Source organism: Lynx canadensis, chromosome D4, assembly GCF_007474595.2.
Source record: "Lynx canadensis isolate LIC74 chromosome D4, mLynCan4.pri.v2, whole genome shotgun sequence".
NCBI lineage: Eukaryota > Metazoa > Chordata > Mammalia > Carnivora > Felidae > Lynx > Lynx canadensis.
This window is the reverse complement of record NC_044315.2, coordinates 6,054,963-6,073,897: the sequence shown is the minus strand read 5'-3', so window position 1 is coordinate 6,073,897 and position 18,935 is coordinate 6,054,963. Positions and strand designations below refer to the sequence as shown.

The 18,935-nt window shown below is 38.5% G+C and overlaps 1 protein-coding gene across 5 annotated transcripts in view; it reads left to right on the top strand.

The window, feature by feature from the left end:
- RIC1 (RIC1 homolog, RAB6A GEF complex partner 1) overlaps window positions 1–18,935 on the top strand; it is a 147,031-nt gene that overhangs the window by 39,530 nt on the left and 88,566 nt on the right. For all 5 annotated transcript variants that reach the window (XR_003964260.1, XM_030293888.1, XM_030293886.1 and 2 more), the window contains exon 2: window positions 1,191–1,298. Coding sequence is in view for 4 of the 5 variants with exons in the window: in XM_030293888.1 (XP_030149748.1) it covers window positions 1,191–1,298 (108 nt within the window). In the remaining variant the exon portion in view is untranslated. The remainder of the gene's footprint in view (window positions 1–1,190; window positions 1,299–18,935) is intronic.

Here is an 18,935-nt window from a genome sequence, read left to right as displayed (position 1 = left end):
CACACACACACACACACACACACACACACACACACACACAATCTGTAGCAGGCTCCAGGCTCTGAGCTGTCAGCACAGAGCCTGACGTGGGGCTCGAACTCACAGACTGCAAGACCATGACCTGAGCCGAAGTTGGACACTTAACTGACTGAGCCATCCAGGCGCCCAGTTTTTGCACTTTTTAAAATGTCTATTTATTTTGAGGGAGGGAGGGAAAGAGAGCACTCATGAACAGGGGAGAGGCAGAGAGAGAGGGAGAGAGAGAATCCCAAGCAGGCTCTGTGATGTCAGCATGGAGCCCAACAAGGGGCTTAATCTCATGACTGTGAGATAAAGATCTGAGCTGAAATCCAGAGGTGGGTGCTTAACCGACTGAGCCACCCAGTTGCCCTGATTTTTGCATATTGATCCAGTCTCGAATACCTGGAATAAATCTCACTTGGTTATAGTGTATAATTCTCTTATTTAAAAAAATTGCTTTTCAATATTTATTTATGTTTGAGAGAGACAGAGCGTGAGTGGGGGAGGGGCAGAGAGAGAGGGAGACACAGAATCTGAAACAGGCTCCAGGCTCTGAGCTGTCAGCACAGAGCCTGACATGGGCCTCCAACTCAGGAACCATGAGATCATGACCTGAGCCAAAGTCGAATGCTTAACTGGCTGAGCCACCCAGGTTCACCATTGTGTATAATTCTTTTTAAACACTGTTAGGTTAGATTTGCGAATGTTTTGCTGATAATTTTTCAGCTGTGTTCATGAGAGATCTTGGTCTGCTGTTTTGCATTATTGTAATATTTTTGTTTGGTTTAGTTATTCGGCCAATTCTGACCTTATAGAGTTAGGAAGTATTCTCTGTGCTTCTGTCTTCTGGAATAGATTGTAGAGAATGTGTGTAATTTCCTAAATGTTTGATAGAATTAACCAGTGAACCCATCTGGGCCTGTTTCTTTTTGTTTTTGAAGGTGATTAGTAATCAACTCAATAACTTAAATGTGTGTAGTCCTTTTCGGATTGTCTTTCTTTTGGTTCTTTTTAGTTGATTTATTTGGGCTGATGACTTAATATTGTTATCTTTTATACACATTTAGAGTTACTAAAGTATTTTCAGAGTGCTCCATGATAAATTATCTTAAATTTGTTTTGTATGTATTTTTATGGGATAATAATAAAATAAATCTCTTTCCTTCCAGCCTAGTGTGTTAATTGTAACCTACAAGGAACCTGAAAAATCATCTTCTCAGTTTGGATTCTACAAACAAGCTGAATGGAGGCCAGATAGTACCATGATAGCTGTGTCAGTAAGTAGAATTTTCAACTTCAATAGTGATTTTTATGAAGTCATTACATTGCATTTAAATTTGGTTCTTTTAGATGACTTCCATTTCGTCTTTCCCACCCATTAGCATTTATCTTCTGTGATAGGAATTGCTGTACCGATTCTTCTATTCAGGGTACTCTTACAAGTCTTTTTGTGATTCTTCTGCTTCCTCCCTTCCCTAAATTAAGCCTCCCTATTGGCCTCCCTATTTCCTGAGACACACCTATGTGGAAATTAGGACAGCTTGTTACCCTAAGTAGTCTCTAAGTGTTCAGCTGAAAGTAAGGGCTGCACACCTTATTCTTTTGTCTTTAGTCTTCTTACTTTCCTGTTTTGTCCTGGAAGTTTAATCCAAAATTTTAAAACTTTCATTTCTATTCACACAGTACTCCCAAATTTATGTTTTAAAGGCCTGTCCTCCATCTTTAAGGATGCCTCACAAAAATGATAACCTTTATGTTTTTATGTCAAACTAAATTTTCATATCCATTTCGATCTATTTTTGCATTTCTCCTCTGTTCGATTAGTGTGCTTTGATCTGGTTAATTTTACCCTTTCAATCTATGTTTTGTCATTGTCATCTCTTGGACTGTCATTGTGACCTAATCCGAATTAGCCATCATATATATATATGGTTAATCTTTATTGAACATCTCCTATGTAAATACTGTGATAACCATTATACGTGGATCATCTCATTTAATTTTAAATCAACAGTTTGAAGTAGATACTGTTATTCTTCGTAGTAAATGAAGTTGTATTGAAGATGTGATTTTTTTTTTTTTTTTTTTTTTAGTTTTTATTTATTTATTTTGAAAGAGAGCACTTGCACGCAAGCAGGGGAAGGGCACAGAGAGAGAGGGAGAGAGTGAATCCAGCACAGAGCCCAATATAGGACTCTGTCTCATGAACCATGAGATCATAACCTGAGCCAAAATCAAGAGTTAGATGCTTAACCGACTAAGCCACTGAGTCACCACTTAGGAATTAAGTGTTATATAGATGGTGTATATCAGAAAGAAGGGATTAAATTAGGTATTTAGATTCTATTTACAGGCATAACTTCTGGTATACTTTGCTTTATTGCGCTTTGCAGATACTGCATTTTTACAAATTGATTATTTGGCAATTTTGGTAATTATCACGCTATTTCAAACTTTTTCATTATTATGTTTGTTATAGTGATTTGTGATCAGTGATCTTTTTGTTACTATTGAGGGTCGTTTTGGGGTGCCATAAACTGTGCATATGAGATGGCAGACTTACTAAATGTTGGGTGTGTGCTCACTGCTCTGGTGGCCTGTTCTTTCCCTGTCTGATCCGTCTCCTTGGGCCTCCCTATTTGAGAGACACAACTATATGGAAATTAGGACCGCTTGTTACCCTACAGTAGTCTCTAAGTGTTCAGCTGAAAGTAAGGGCTGCACACCTTTCACTTTCAGTTGAAAGCTAGAAACGATTAAAAAAAAAGCTAGAAATGATTCACTTAGTGAGGGAAGCATGTTGAAAACTGAGACTTCTTACGCTAAACAGCCAAGTTGTGGAAGCGAAGGAAAAGCTCCCGAAGGAAATTAAAAGCGCTACTCCCGTGAACACACAACGGATAAGAAAATCAAAGAGCTTTCTTGCTGATGCGGAGAACGTTTTAGTGGTCTGGACAGAAGATGAAACCGGCCGCAGCCTTCCCTTCCGAGAAGCCTAACCCAGAGCGAGGCCCTGACTCTTCAGTCCCGGGAAGGCTGAGAGGGGTGAGGAGCCTGCAGAGGACGAGTCTGAAGCGAGCGGAGGTGGTTTCCGGAGGTCTGAGGAAGGAGGCCGTCGCCCCGACGTGGAAGTGCGGGGAGGGGCACATCTGCTTACTGCTTGGCGCGCTGAGTGTTGTCAGCCCACGGTTGAGGCCTGCGCAGAGAGAGAAACGATTCCTTTCAAAATATTGTCACTTATTGACTGTGCGTCTGATTGCACAAGAGTTCTGATGCAGTTGGACAGTGAGATTAATGTTGTCTCCTGTCTCCTAACAAAACATCCATTCTGCAGATCAGAGAGTCATTCTGACTTTCAAATCTCATTGTTAAAGAAAAACGTTTCTTAAGGCTCTAGCTGCCATAGATAGTGGTTCCTCTGATGGATCTGGGAAAAGTAAATTGAAAACCTTCCGGGAAGGAGTCACCGTCCTAGATGCCACGGGGAACATTCATGATTCATGGGGAAAGCTCCAAATACCAGCATCATTAAGAATTTGGAAGAGGTCGATTCCAGTCTTTCTGGATGACGTGGAGGGGTTCGAGACTTGAGGGAAGGAAATAGATGCAGCAGGGGAACTAGGATCAGAAGTGGGGCCTGATGACGGGACAGAACTGCTGTCATGTCATAAAACGTGAGCAGGTGAGGAGTTGCTGTTCATGGATGAGCAAAGAAGGTGGTTTTCTGAGATGGAATCTACTCCTGGTGAGGATGCCGTGAAGACTGTTGAAATGACCATGAAGGATCTAGAATATCTCATCAGCCAGGTTGATGGAGCAGCGGCAGCAGAGTTTGGGAGGATTGACTCCGATTTTGAAAGAAGTTCTGTGGGCAAAATGCTATCAAACAGCAGTGTATGCTGCAGAGAGAGTTTCGTGAAAGGAAGAGTCAGTTGATGCAGCAAATTCTGTTGTTTTATTTTAAGAACTTGCCACAGCCATCCTGACTTTCCACAGCCACCACCCTGTCCAGTCAGCAGCCATCCCCAGCAAAAAGATTTCTAGCTGCTGAAAGCTCAGATGATAGGCATTGTTTTTAACAGTCAAGTATTTTTAAATCAAGGTATGTACACTGTATTTTTAAACATAATGCTATTGCAGGCCTAAATAACCACAGTGTGGAGTAAATGTAACTTTTATATGCACTAGAATACCAAAAAATTCTTCTGAGTTGGCTTTATTGTGAAATTCACTTTACTGAGGTGTTCTGGAACTGTAGCTGCACTGTCTCAGAGGTATGCCTCTATTCTTCTGCATTAACTTCTGTCTCTGCTTTCTGTCCTTTTTTTAGTCTGCTATTTAATGCTGACCAGGTTAATCATTGGAAAATGGTCCACGTGATCAAAATATTAAATAGTTCCTTACTTCTGCAGACTACCAGCTACCTACCAAATCTACCTCCTGCCTACGTTTGTAAGGACAGTGAATTAAGAGTAGTTCAACATATTTAAATTATTTTAAAAAGTCAAAAATAATATATATATATATGTTTTTTTTTTGTTTTTTTTTTTGTTTTTTTTTTTTTTTAATTTTTTTTCAACGTTTATTTATTTTTGGGACAGAGAGAGACAGAGCATGAACGGGAGAGGGGCAGAGAGAGAGGGAGACACAGAATGGGAAACAGGCTCCAGGCTCTGAGCCATCAGCCCAGAGCCTGACGCGGGGCTCGAACTCACGGACCGCGAGATTGTGACCTGGCTGAAGTCGGACGCTTAACCGACTGCGCCACCCAGGCGCCCCTATATATGTTTTTTTAATTATTTTTTTATAATTTGTTTTTTATTTTTTACTTTTTTAATAAAAATTAAAAATGAATTAATAGATAAGGATTATTTATTTATTTATTTATTTTTAATATGAAATTTATTGTCAAATTGGTTTCCATACAACACCCAATGCTCATCCCAATAGGTGCCCTCGTCAATGCCCATCACCCACCTTCCCCACCCTACCACCCCTCTTCAACCCTCAGTTTATTCTCAGTCTTTAAGAGTCTCTTATGGTTTGGCTCCCTCCCTCTTTTTTTTTTTTTCCCCTTCCCCTCCCCCATGGTTGTCTTATAATTTATTGTTAAGTTAGCTAACATACAGCGTATACACGGTGCTCTTGGCTTCAGGAGTAGATTTGCATGATTCATCACTTACATACAATACCCAGTGCTCGTCCTAAAAGTGCCCTCCTCAGTATTTCCCCCTCTCCCCCACCCCCCATCAACCCTCAGTTTGTTCTCTAGATTTAAGAGTCTCTTATGGTTTGCCTCCCTCTCTGTAACTATTTTTTTTTTTCCTCTGCTTCCCCCATGCTTCTCTGTTAAGTTTCTCAAATTCCACATAGGAGTGAAAACATAGGATACCTTCTTTCTCTGATTTCGCTTAGCATAATACCCTGCAGTTCCATCCATGTTGTTGCAAATGGCCAGATTTCATTCTTTTTCATTGCCAAGTAGTATTCCACTGTGTATATAAACCACAATTTCTTTATCCATTCATCAGTTGATGGACATTTAGGCTCTTTCCATAATTTGGCTATTGTGGATAGGGCTGCTGTAAACATCGGGGTACATGCACCTCTATGAATCAGCACTCCTGTATCCTTTGCATAAATACCTAGTAGTGCAATTGCTGGGTCATAGGGTAATTTTATTTTTAATTTTTTGAGGAACCTCCACACTGTTTTCCAGAGTAGCTGCATCAGTTTGCATTCCTGCCAACGTGCAAGAGGGTTACCCTCAGAAATAATATTTTTGACAACTGAAAATTATATGAATTTTATTTTTTATTTTTTAAATTGAAGTTTAATTAGCATACAATGTTATATTTTCTGGTGCACAGAGTAATTCGATTCCACACATATATTCTCAGTGCTCACCAAGATACGTGTACTCTTCATCCTCTTTATCTATTTCACCCATCCTCCCTGCACACCTTCTCTGTGGCAGCCACTTCTCACTCCCTCACTCTTTCAAAAATAAATAAATGTAAAAAAAAAAAAAAAGTCTTTTTTTGTCTCTTTTTTTTATTCATTTGTTTTGCTTCTTAAATTGTCCATATTAGTGAAGTCATAGGGTATTTGTCTTTCTCTGACTTACTTTACTTAGCATAATACATTCTAATTCCATCCATATTATGTATGGCAAATGGTAAGATTTCAGTCATTTTTATGGCTAATATTCCTTTGCACTTATATATGTATATACATATGTATGTGTACACAGACACACCATATTTTCTTTAGCCTTTCATCTTGGGATGGATACTTGGGTTGCTTCCATAATTTGGCTATTATAAATAATGATTCAGTAAGCATAGGGGTGCATGTATCTTTTCAAATGAGTGTTTCCGTAATCTTCGGGTAAATACACAAAAGTGGAATTACTGGATTAGATGGGAATTCTGTTTTTAATTTTTAAAGGAATGTCCACACTGTTTTCCACAGTGGCTGTGTCAGTTTGCATTCCCACCAACAGTGCATGATGGTTCCTTTTTCTCTACATCCTTACTAACAGTTACTTCTTGTGTTTTTGTTTGTTTTGCCTATTTTTGTTTTTACTGGAGGCTCAGGTGGCACATGACAGTTCACAAAATGGCTTCAGGGTAGGGGCTTTTTGTTTTTTATTTTAGCCATTCTCACAGGTATAAAGTATCTCATTATGGTTTTGATTAGCATTTCCCTGATGATTACTCATGTTGAGCATCTTTTCATGTGTCTGTTTCATCTGTATGTCTTCTTTGGAAAATGTCTGTGCAAGTCCTCTACCCAGTTTTAATTGGATTACTTAGAGTTTTGAATTGAGTTGTATAAGTTGAGGGTTTTTTTTTTCTTTTTTAAAGTTAGAGTTGTAGGAGTTCTTATGTATTTTGGATAGTAACTCCTTATCAGATCGATCATTTGTAGAAATCTTCTCCCATTCAGTAGGTTTCCTTTTTGTTTTGCTGATAGTTTGCTTCCCTTTGCCAAAAACTTTTTGTTTTGGTTTAGTCTCTATAGTTTAATTTTAACTTTTATTTCCCTTGTCAGAGGAGATAATCTGGAAAAATGGTTATTTGGCCAAAGTCAGAGAAATTACTGCCTATGTTTTTTTCCTAGACATTTTATGATCTCAGGTCTCATGTTTAGTCTTTAATCCATTTTGAGTTTGTTTTCTATGTTTTTTTTTTTTTTTATGTTTTAAAAGTAGTATTATTCTTCTCTGTGTAGCTCTCCATCATCATTTGTCTTTTTCTCCATTGTGTATTTTCACCTCCTTTTTTAATAAATTGACCATATCATTATTGGTTTATTTCTGGCCTCTTTATACTGTTCTGTTGATCTGTGTGTCTATGGGCCAGTACTGTACTATTTTGATTATTGCAGCTTCATTGTGTATCTTGAAGTCTGGGATTGTGACCTCTCCATCTTTATTCCTCACTTTCAAGTTTGCTTTGGCTCTTCATGGTCCTTTGCAGTTCCATACAAATTGTAGGATTATTTTTCCTAGCTTGGTAAAAACAGCTTGTTGATATTTTGATAGGTATTGCGTTAAATCTGTAGATTGCTTTGGGCAGTATGGGCATTTTAACAGCATTGTTTCTTCCAACCCATGAGCATGGAATATCTTTCCATTTGTGTCATCTTCAATTTCTTTCATCAGTGTTTCATAGTTTTCATAGTCCAGGCCTTTCACCTCCTTGGTTAAGTTTAATCTTAGGTATTTTATTCTTTTTAGTGCAATTGTAAATGGATTGTTTTCTTCTTTTTCTGCTACTATATTGTTAATGTAGAGATATGATACAAATTTCTGAATATTAATTTAGCATCATATGACTTTACTGAATTCATTTATCTGTTTTGTAGTATTTTGGTAGTCTTGAGGGTTTTCTGTATATGGTATGTCATCTGCAAAAAGTCAAAGTTTTACTTTACTATTTTGGGTTTTCTTTTTCTTTCTTTTTTTTTGGTCTGATTGGTATGGCTAGGTCTTTGACCACTATGTTGAATAAAAGTGGTGAGAGCGGACATTTTTGTCTAGCTCCTAATCTTAAAGGAAAAGTTCCATTTTTCCCAATTGCAAATGATGTTAACTGTGGATTTTTCATTTAAGGTCTTTATTATGTTGAGGTATGTTTGCTCTAAAATTTTTTTGTTGAGAGTTTTTATTATGAATGTATGTGGTATGTTGTCGTATGCTTTTTCTCTGTCTTTTGAAATGATCATATGATTTTTATCTTTTTTCTTGTTAATGTGATGTATCACATTAATTGATTTGGGCATATTGAACCACCTTTGCTTCCCTGGAGTAAATCCCACTTGATGGTGGTGATTTTTTTTTTTTTTTTTAATTTAAAGAAATTCCCTCTATCATTTCTTGTTGTATTCAGTTGACCAGTATTTTGTTGAAGATTTTTGCATCTATGTTTATCAGAGATAGTGGCCTGTAATTTTCTTTTTTTGTAATGTCTTTATGTAGTTTTAGTATCAGGGTAATGCTGCTGTTAAAGAATAAGTTTGGAGGCTTTCTTTCCCCTTCTGTTTTTTTGGACTAGTTTGAAAAGAATATTAACTCTTGTGTAACTGCTTGGTAGAGTTTACCTGTGAAGCTTTCTGGTCCTGGACTTTTGTTTGTTGGGAGTTTGTTTTTTTTTTTATTACTGGTTCATTTTCTTTGCTAGTAATTGATATGTTCAGATTTAGTGTTGTCCTCATTTAGTTTTGAAGGGTTTTATGTTTCTAGGAATGTATCCATTTCCTTTAGGTTGTCCAAGTTGTTAGCATGTAATTTTTTTTATATTCTCTTGTATCAGTCTTTTGTATTTCTATGGTATCAGTTACTTCTCCTTCTTCATCTGATTTTAGTTATTTGAGTTCTCTCTCTCGTTTTGATGAGTCTGGCTAAAGGTTTATCAATTTGTTTATTTTTCTAGAGAACCAGGAAACCAGCTTCTGGTTTCATTGACCTGTCTATTGGATTTTTTTAGTCTCTCTCATTAATTTCTGCTCTAGTTTTTATTATTTCCTTCTAATGGCTTTGGGTTTTATTTGTTCTTTCCCTGTCTCCTATACATAAAGTTAGTTTGAGATTTTTGTTTCTTGAGGTAGTCTGGTATTGCTATAATCTTCCCTCTTAAAACAGCTTTTGCTGCATCCCAGAGATTTTGGACTGTTTATCTTAAATTTCATTTGTTTCCATGTATGTTTTGATTTTCTGTTTGATTTCTTCATTGACCCATTCAGTGTATAGAACGTTGGTATTTAACCTCCATGTATTTGTGTGCTTTCTAGGTTTTTTCTTGTGATTGATTTCTAGTTTCGTTCCCTTGTGGTCAGAAAGGTGCATGATATGATTTCAGCCTTTTTTTAATTTACTGAAATTTGTGGCTTAATGGGTGATCTGTTCTGGGGAATGTGCCTCATGTGCATGAAAAGAATGTGTAATCTGTTGTTTTTGGATGGGACATTTTGAGTGTATTTGTTAGGTTCCTATGGTCCAATGTGTTATTCAAAGCCATTATTTTTTTGTTGATTTTTCTATTGGGGTGTTCTATCTGCTGATGTAAGTGGGGTGTTAGAGTCCCTTGCTATTATATTACTATCAATTTCTTCTTTTATGTCTATTCATAGTTGCTTTATGTATTTAGGTGCCTCCCACATTGGATGCATAAACAGTTACAATTGTTATATACTATTGTTGGATTCTTCCCTTTATCACTGTGTAGTGCCTTTTGTCTCCTGTTAGAGTCTTTGTTTTAATGTCTGTTTTCTCGGATATATAATTATTGGTACCCTACCTTTCTTTTCACTTCTGTTTGCATGTAACTGTTTTTCCATCCTTCCCTTCGAATATGCATGTGTCTTTAGGTCTGAAGGGAGTTGTCTTTAGGCAGCATAGAGATGGGTCTTGTTTTTTTTAATCCATCCAATCAATCAATAGCTTAAAAAAATTCTTTTTTGAGTGTGACTCCTAGTTCATTTATTGTATGTTTATTTATTTTTGAGAGAGAGAGAGAGCAAGTAGAGGAAGGGCAGAGAAAAAGGGGGACCGAGGATCTAAAGCAGGTTCTGTGCTGACAGGAGAGAGAGCCTGATGCAGGACTGGAACGCATGAACCATGAGATCATGACTGAGCAAAAGTCGGTGCTTAACTGACTGAGCCACCCTGGCGCCCCTCAACCAGAATCTTTTGATTAGAGCATTATTCCATTTACATTTAAAATCATTATCAGGGTGCCAGAGTGGCTCAGTGGGTTAAGCGTCAGACTCTTGATTTTGTTCCACGTTGTGATCTCACAGTATGTGAGTTTGAGCCCCACATTGGGCTCTGTGCTGACAGTGCAGAACCTGCTTGGGATTCTCTTTCCTTCTCTGCCCGTCCTCTGCGTGCTCGCGCGCGCGCGCTCTCTCTCTCTCTCTCTCTCTCTCTCTCTCAATAAATAAATAAATAGATAGATTAATAGATTAATAGATTAATAGATAAATAAAATAAATTATCAGTAGATATGTACTTACTGCCATTTGTTACTTGTTTTATGGTTGTTTCATTGTTCTTTTCTGTTTTTCTCTTGTTCTCTTGTGGTTTGATGTCTTTCTTTAATGATATGCTTTGTTTCCTTTCTCTTTATTTTTGTGTGTGCCTGTTACAGGTTTTTGATTTGTAGTTACCATTAGATTCAGATGTAGCATCTTGTCCATATGATAGTCTGTATTAAGTTGATAGTCACTTAAGTTTGAACCCATTCTTTTTTTTTAAGCTTATTTTTATTTTTTGCAAGAGAGAGAGCGGGGCGCCTGGGTGGCGCAGTCGGTTAAGCGTCCGACTTCAGCCAGGTCACGATCTCGCGGTCCGTGAGTTCGGGCCCCGCATCGGGCTCTGGGCTGATGGCTCAGAGCCTGGAGCCTGTTTCCGATTCTGTGTCTCCCTCTCTCTCTGCCCCTCCCCTGTTCATGCTCTGTCTCTCTCTGTCCCAAAAATAAATAAATGTTGAAAAAAAAAATTTAAAAAAAAAAAAGAGAGAGAGCAAGCAGGTTAGGGGCAGAGAGAGAGGGAGACAGATCCCAAGCGCTAACAGCGCAGAGCCCAGTGCGGGGCTCGAACTCTTGAACCGTGAGATCATGATCTGAGCTGAAGTTGGACGCTCAACGGACTGAGCCACCCAGGTGCCCCTCCATCTCCTTCTCTTGAAAGTAGTGGCCTTAAGAAGAAAAGACCTTGTGGTGTCCTGTAGCACAGCGTCCCCTGTTGATCAGAACCAGGCATTTCATAGGTGTTTCCTCTGTGGGGTGGCATGCTGTCATGGCTGGGCCGTGTGTGCCTTCAGTCCAGTCTCCCGCGGTGGCCCACGCTGCTTGTTGTAGGTGCCCTGGACTGTTTGGTCCCTGTGCTGTTAAAGGGCCGTTCTGGGGCTGCCGTGGTCTTGTTGGGTGGTGCCAGCAGTCAGACCAGATACCTGTCCTCAGCCCGTCTGCTGGATCTTCAGTTGCACCAAACTTCGGGGTGCTCTCCCTGCCTTGCCCCTCAGAGGCTTTCCTTTGTGGGCAAGGCCTGAAGTCAAACAGATGTCTGCCCCAACGCATCTGCTGGGGCTGTAGTCCCACTGGTGTGTGTGGTTATTTCCCCCTCTCTCTAGAGTAGGCATCACTTCAGAATGGTGCTGGTCCCTGCTGACCGTGTGCGGGCATGTCTGGGCAGGAGCTGTAGTGGGTTGGTTGGGCCTGGGCGAGTAGGTAGGTAGAGAGGTAGAGTGTATTCAGGCTGATGACTCCAAGTGGCAGGTTATCTGAGCTGGGGGGGGGGGGGGGAGTAGAGAAGTGGTGTCCACCAGCTCTTTTGTTCTTGGACACGTCTCCTAAAGATCCCTGACCCTTCAGCACAGGTTCTGAGATTAGTAAATACATGTGTCTCTGTCCATTTCAAGCTCTTTTCAAACTGTTGTTTCTGTGCTGTATATCCTTGAACTTGTTTGTTAGGCTGGCTCTTTAAGGCCAGGGACTCAGTCTCCTGTTGCCCTCCGCTTTTTCCAGAGCTAAGTCAGCCGCTTTTTAAAGTACCTGGAGTTAAGCCCTGCTGGTTTCCAAACCAGGTGTTGTAGGCACTCCTCTTCCTCGAGCAGGTCTTCTGTGCCTAAGGGTCACGGTGTGAGGTCTGCTTCTCTTCCTTCTCCATACTTGTGGTGTCTCTCCCATTTGTGGTTACTCTCCCTGGGAGTTTGGTTCCCAATGTAGTCTCTGCCCCTCCTACCCTTTTTGATGTGTCCTGTCTATGATTAGCTGTGGAAAATCTGTTCTCCCAGTATTCAGGTTGTTTTCTGAGTTACTTGCACTAATGTGGCTGTTATCTAGGTGTATCTTCCATTATTGATAATGAATTTTAAATTTCATTGTCCATAAGTATTGCTGGAATATGAAAATGCTAATTTATTCACATAATTTCTATGGCTGCTTTCAGGCTGCAGTAGCTGAGTCAGGTAGTCCTGACAGCTACCATATGTGACACTTCATCTCTTTTTTGCTCAGTGCACACTGTAAATGACAGTAACACTTTTATAAATCACGTGTTTCAAGTGCCACGTGTTGCCATACAGTGACATTTTGTGTAATTTTTATTACTAGTGCATACCTATCATGTCAAAAGAAGAAAAGATGAGGAGAATAGGTTTTGAATATCATGCTTTTAAAATACATTGGAGTGGGAGTGCCTGGATGGCTCATTGGGTTAAGTGTCCGATTTTGACTCAGGTCATGATCTCATGGTTTGTGGGTTTGAGTCCCGTGTCGGGCTCCGTGCTGACAGCTCAGAGCCTGGGGCCTGCTTCAGATTCTATGTCTCCCTCTCTCTCTGTAACCTTGCCTGCTCACGCTCTGTCTCTCTCTCTCTCTCTCTCTCTCTCTCTCTCTCAAAAATAAATAAACATTTAAAAAGTTAAAATACATTGGAGTGTGGGTTAATTTACTGGATTAGATGGAAAATTATTGTCTTAATTATGCAGTGACCCTATAGCAAAGCCAAAAAAATACAAGAAAAGTTGACATTATCCAACTTAGTATTTATCATAGCATTCCCAGCTCATTGAAATTAATAGAAAAATTAGAAAATTTAAGACCATATCTTCACAAAAATAAAAAATGAAAATGAAGGTACAGCCAAAGTAAGTTTAGCTCTTTTTTTTTAATTTTTATTTTTTTAATGTTTTTTATTTTTGAGAGAGAGAGAGCGTAAGCAGGGGAGGGGCAGAGAGAGAGGGAGACACAGAATCTGAGGCAGGCTCCAGGCTCTGAGCTGTCAGCACAAAACCTAATGTGTAGCTTTTTTTGGTTTGTTTTTTAATTTATTTTAATGTTTTTATTTATTTTTGAAGGAGATAGAGAGCATGAGTGGGGGAGGAGCAGAGAGAGAGGGAGACACAGAATCTGAAACAGGCTCCAGGCTCTAAGCTATCAGCACAGAGCCTGTGTAGCTGTTTTTTGATGAACTGAGAAATGTAACAGTCCGGCTCAGTGTATTTGAGCAGTCAGTGTAGAGTGTGAAATGATTAAGAATTAATCCCTGTGAATAACATGTATGGGAGAACTTTAGGTGAAAAGGTTTTTATGAAGTTGCAAAAACACCAATCAGTACAACGTGAAGTAGAGTCCACTAAGGTGTGTTTTAACTGATAGCGACAAAAATACACCTGAAGTGGTAAAAGGCTTAGTTGGGCAGTTTATAAAACTAGCACACATGGAAGTGTTTAATGCCTGTAACCATTTTAAGTTTTTAGAAATAGAAGCTGGAATTCGTTGCTTGCCAAACTCCATGGGTCTTTGATGTCTGAGCAGTCAGTGGTAAAGGTTTATTGTGAATTTTTCTTACATTGGGCTGAGATTGAAAATTTTTGAACTTGAAGAACCACCTTAACCACTGAATGAAGAACCACTTAGACCCTGAATGATTTGGTAGATAATTTTTGCTGTAGACTTAGTAATGTTTCCACATGAATTCAGTCACATCTACAGTTTACATATGGTCAAGTCATTTTGGTGACAACTAATGTTATTTGAATCACAACGTCAGGCTGCTTTTTTGTGTTTCCACTGCTGTCAAAAGTTACAAAGTAAGACCTGTTTTTCCAACAAAAATTAGCAGTAGGTATGTTTTCTGAGCTCATACTGAGTTCTAATAGCATATTGCAGAACTTGATGCAATTGTAAAGGAGATGTCCACATTTCATAATCCATTTAATTGTGCAAATGAAGAATGCTTTCACCCTACCTTCAATTGCAAATGATTAATCTACCATGTATTGACATGTTAAATGGCAAACATCAGAAGAGTCTGGTAGACTTGTGTACTTACCTACTAGTTGATGACTGACTGTATTCAATGAAAATCATGTACTCATGGATTGATATCACTACTTGTATGAAAAGACATTTCAAATATGAATATGTAAGATCTCATTACAGGACAGCATTAATAGAAGAAACTTTACAATCGATTTTGATGATAGGGAACACTAACTTTAAGCCCCAGTTAAGCAAAAATGTTATCCTCATAAGAAAAATTCCATTCTCTTTAGTGGAAAATTGGTGCTCACTCTTCATTACTGTTATATTTAGATTTTTTTTTTTAAATTTTTTTTCATTACTGTTATATTTAGAATTTTTTTTTTTTTTAAATTTTTTTCAACATTTATTTATTTTTGGGACAGAGAGAGACAGAGCATGAACGGGGGAGGGGCAGAGAGAGAGGGAGACACAGAATGGGAAACAGGCTCCAGGCTCTGAGCCATCAGCCCAGAGCCTGACGTGGGGCTCGAACTCACGGACCGTGAGATCGTGACCTGGCTGAAGTCGGACGCTTAACCGACTGCGCCACCCAGGCGCCCCTAGAATTTTTAAATAGTAAAATTTATGATCATTTTTCTCTCTGCATTAATTACCCTTTTTATATTTGTGTACGTATGATACTTTAACATCTTGAGGTCTTGCTGACCCTGGAAGGACTGTCCCTCCCAAGGCCAGGCAATTTCTAGAGAATCTTAAGGATTCACCTGTTTAGTATGCCTTTGATTTGCAGACCAACCAGTCCATAGCCAGTACCCCCTAACATCTTTATGGAGCTCTTATACTCTGGGCCACTATTCCCCTGCCCTACTTATGCCGGACCCAGGAAGAGATAACTAGAGACAGCCCCTACATCCAAGTAAAGAGAAAATAGTCTATTAGCTTTATTTTTAGAGCAGAAATAATTTCATGTTAGTTTATTAACTTTTTGCATTTTACCAAGTACTAAGAAAACAGAGAAGTTAGAAGAAATTATTCCTGTCTTCAGTTTGGAGAATAAAATGCATATATAGAAGAGAAGGTAAAACAATTATTTTTTTTGGCTATTGAGAATCCAGTTTTTATTTCATGTAGTTATTGCTTGTAGTCTTTTTTTTTTTTTAAGACTTTATTTTTAATTAATCTCTACACCCAACACAGGGCTTGAACTCAGAATTGCAAGGTCAAGAGTCCCATGCTCCACCAGCTGAGCTAGCCACACACCCCAGCTTACCGTCTTTATCTGCAGCTTCATGGAGATACCATGATGAATGTAATTTTAGCTGTTATAGTATGGTTTGCATTAATTTTATTTATTTTTATTTTTATTTTTTTGAGAGAGCAAGCAAGCAGGGTGAGGGGAGAGGGAGAGAATCTCAAGCAGGCTCCACGCCCAGCACAGAGCCTGACAAGGGGCTCAATCTCATGGCCATGAGATCATGACCTGAGCCGAAATCAAGAGTGTGACGCTTAACCTGCTGAGCCACCGAGGTGCCCCTGGCTTGTATTAAGTATACTGAGTAAACACTGACCTGATCCAAGTGATTTAAGTTATCATCTCCATTTGTATAATTTAGAACATGAATTAATGTTGTAGCTTATGAATTTTAAAATACATATAGGATCGTAAGTGGAGTTTATGAAAGATAAATGTTCTGTTTCAGAGTATTTTTAGGTTCATAGCAAAAGTGAGGGGAAGGTATAGAGATTTCCTTTATACTTCCTTCCCCAGCACATGCACAACTCTCCCCATTATCAACATCCCCCACCAGGGTGGTACATTTCTTATGATTGGTGAACTTACATTCATACATCATCATCACCTAGAGTCCATAGTGTACATTTATGGTACATTCTTGGTATTGTATGTTCTGTGAGTTTGGACAAACACATAATGATGTATATCTGCCAGTGTATCTACAGGGTAGTTTCAGTGCTTCAAAAATCTCTCCTCCACCTATGATCCCTTTTCCTGTAACCCTTTGCAAGGAGTGATCTCTGTGATTGTCTTCCCAATTTTGCCTTTTGCAGAATGTCCTGTAATTGGAATCCTATGGTATATCGTTTTTTTCAGATTGGTTTCTTTCACTTAGTAATATGCATTTAAGGTTTGTTCATGTCTTTTCCTGGCTTGATAACTTATCTCTGTAGCACTGAGTAATATGTTCTTGTTTGGATATATCACAGTTTTTTATCCATTCACTTACTCAAGAACATCTTGGTTGCATCCAGGTTTTGGCAGTTATGAATAAAACTGCTATAAACATCTGTTTGCAGGTTTCTGTATGGATTTATGTTTTCAGCTCCTTTGGGTAAATACCAAAAAGTGTGATTGCTGGACTGCATGGTAGATGTGTAGTTTTGAAAGAAACTGACAAACTGCCTTACATGGTGAGTGTTCTCTTTTGTATTCCTGTCTACAGTGAATGAGAGTTCCTGTTGGTCCGTATCTTCATTGGGTGGTGGTAATGTTTTGGATTTTGGCTATTCTAATAGGTGTAATGGTGGTACCTCATTGTTTTAATTTGCATTTTCCTGATGACATACGATGTGGGGCATCTTTTCGAATGCTTATTTGTCATCTGTATGTTTTTGATGACGTGTCTGTTAAGGTGTTTGGCCCATTTTTGTTTTTTTAAGTGGGCTTCCTGCCCAGTGTGGAACCCAGTGTGGAGCTTGAACTCATGACTCTTAGTTAAAGACCTGAGCTGAGATCAGGAGTCACTGGATGCTTAACTGACTGAGCCACCTAGGCACCCCGTGAACGTTTTGAGTAGTTCGTTTACTTTGAATAACAGTCCTTTCTGACAAGTGTCTTTTGCAAATACTTTGTCCCAGTTTGCAGCTTGTGTTTTAATTCTTCTGACAGGTCTTTTGGTAGAGCATACATTTTTAACGTTAATGAAATCCATCTTATCTCTTCTTTTGTATCATGCCTTTGGTGTTGTATCTAAACATTATTGCCAAACCCAAGTTCATCTAGATTTTCTCTTACGTTATTTTCTAGGAGTTTTGTGGTTTTAAGAATTAGATTTTTTTTAAGTTTTAACTTTTAAGTTATAAGGGTGATACATGTTTGATGAAGAAAGCCTAAGAAACACAAAATAATAATTCTACCATTCAGAGATAATTACTGCATTTTACTTACATCTTTATATCTTTTTTATGGATATTTGCAAATACTCTTACATTTAATAGCATTTAGAATTTGAAAGTTAATTGAAGTTTATTTATTGTTAAATACAAAGTGATATTACTATAAGTGACTGCTAATGTCATTTGTTGATGGGGGGCATATTTGATAAATCTGTGAGTTTAATAAATAGAGGATTATCTAAAACATTATACAAAGCTATCATACAGTTTTGTAATCTGCTTTTTTGATATATCATTATATCATGAACTCTGTCTCACTTCAGCATGCCTCTGTAACTTGATTATAACTTCAGATGAGTGGATTTTTTTTTAATTTTTTTTTTTTTAACGTTTATTTATTTTTGAGACAGAGAGAGACAGAGCATGAACGGGGGAGGGTCAGAGAGAGGGAGACACAGAATCTGAAACAGGCTCCAGGCTCCGAGCTGTCAGCACAGAGCCTGACGCAGGGCTTGAACTCACGGACCGCAAGATCATGACCCGAGCCGAAGTCGGCCGCCCAACCGACTGAGCCACCCAGGCGCCCCCAGATGAGTGGATTTTTAAGTTGATCAATAACTTTAAGACTTTTCATATTTTTCTCCAAAACTTTGACCTTAATTTACACATTACTTTGCAGGTTTTTTTTTCCACTTAGTATATTACAACTGTCCTTCCAGAGGAATATATATACTTCTGGCTTACTAAGTTTAGTATTTGTGTAATACTTCATAGTGTGGAAGTTTCTTATTTACTTTGTTAAACTCTTTTTGATGGATTTTTGGCAAGTACAGACAGTGCTACAGTAATTTTATACATATATCCTTTTTGTATTGGTACATTTATTTCTTTAGGGCAGTTTCCCCTATGTAGTATTGCCGGTCAAAGAATATAGCTTTATTCTTTTTAATAAATGTTGCCAAGTTATTTTTCACCAAAATTGTATCAGTTCCAGAGTTCCTCCTAAGTGTTCATAAGATTTTTGTTTTCCTGCATTTATGTCTAAATTAGATTGATGAAAAATGGTCTTGTTGGTTTCACTTGTTTCCTTGATAGTGAGGTTCAGCATCTTTTCATGTATGAATTGGCCCTTTGCAGTTCTGTTTCTGCAGGTTGCCTGTGTTTGTCCAGTTTTCAAACCTAGAATATTCCATGTCTGTTTGCTTGTTCTCTTCACTCTAGCTCCAGTGCCGAAAGCATTTTCGGGACATGGTAGGCATTCACATATTAAACGAAGTAAGTAATATCTGAACATTCTATTCTGAGCCATAGTAAAGGATCTCCTATCTAGGTGTAGGATTCTTAGATTTGGGATTCTTTTTTTTCTAGCTATGTAATACTGTTCCAGGGCCTTCTGGTTTCTAGTGTCACTGGTGAGAAGTCTAGTGCTAATCTATTCTCTCTTCTTTGTAGGCAACTGATCTTTTTCTCTGTATGATTTTTCTCTTTATGATTGAAATTCAGTT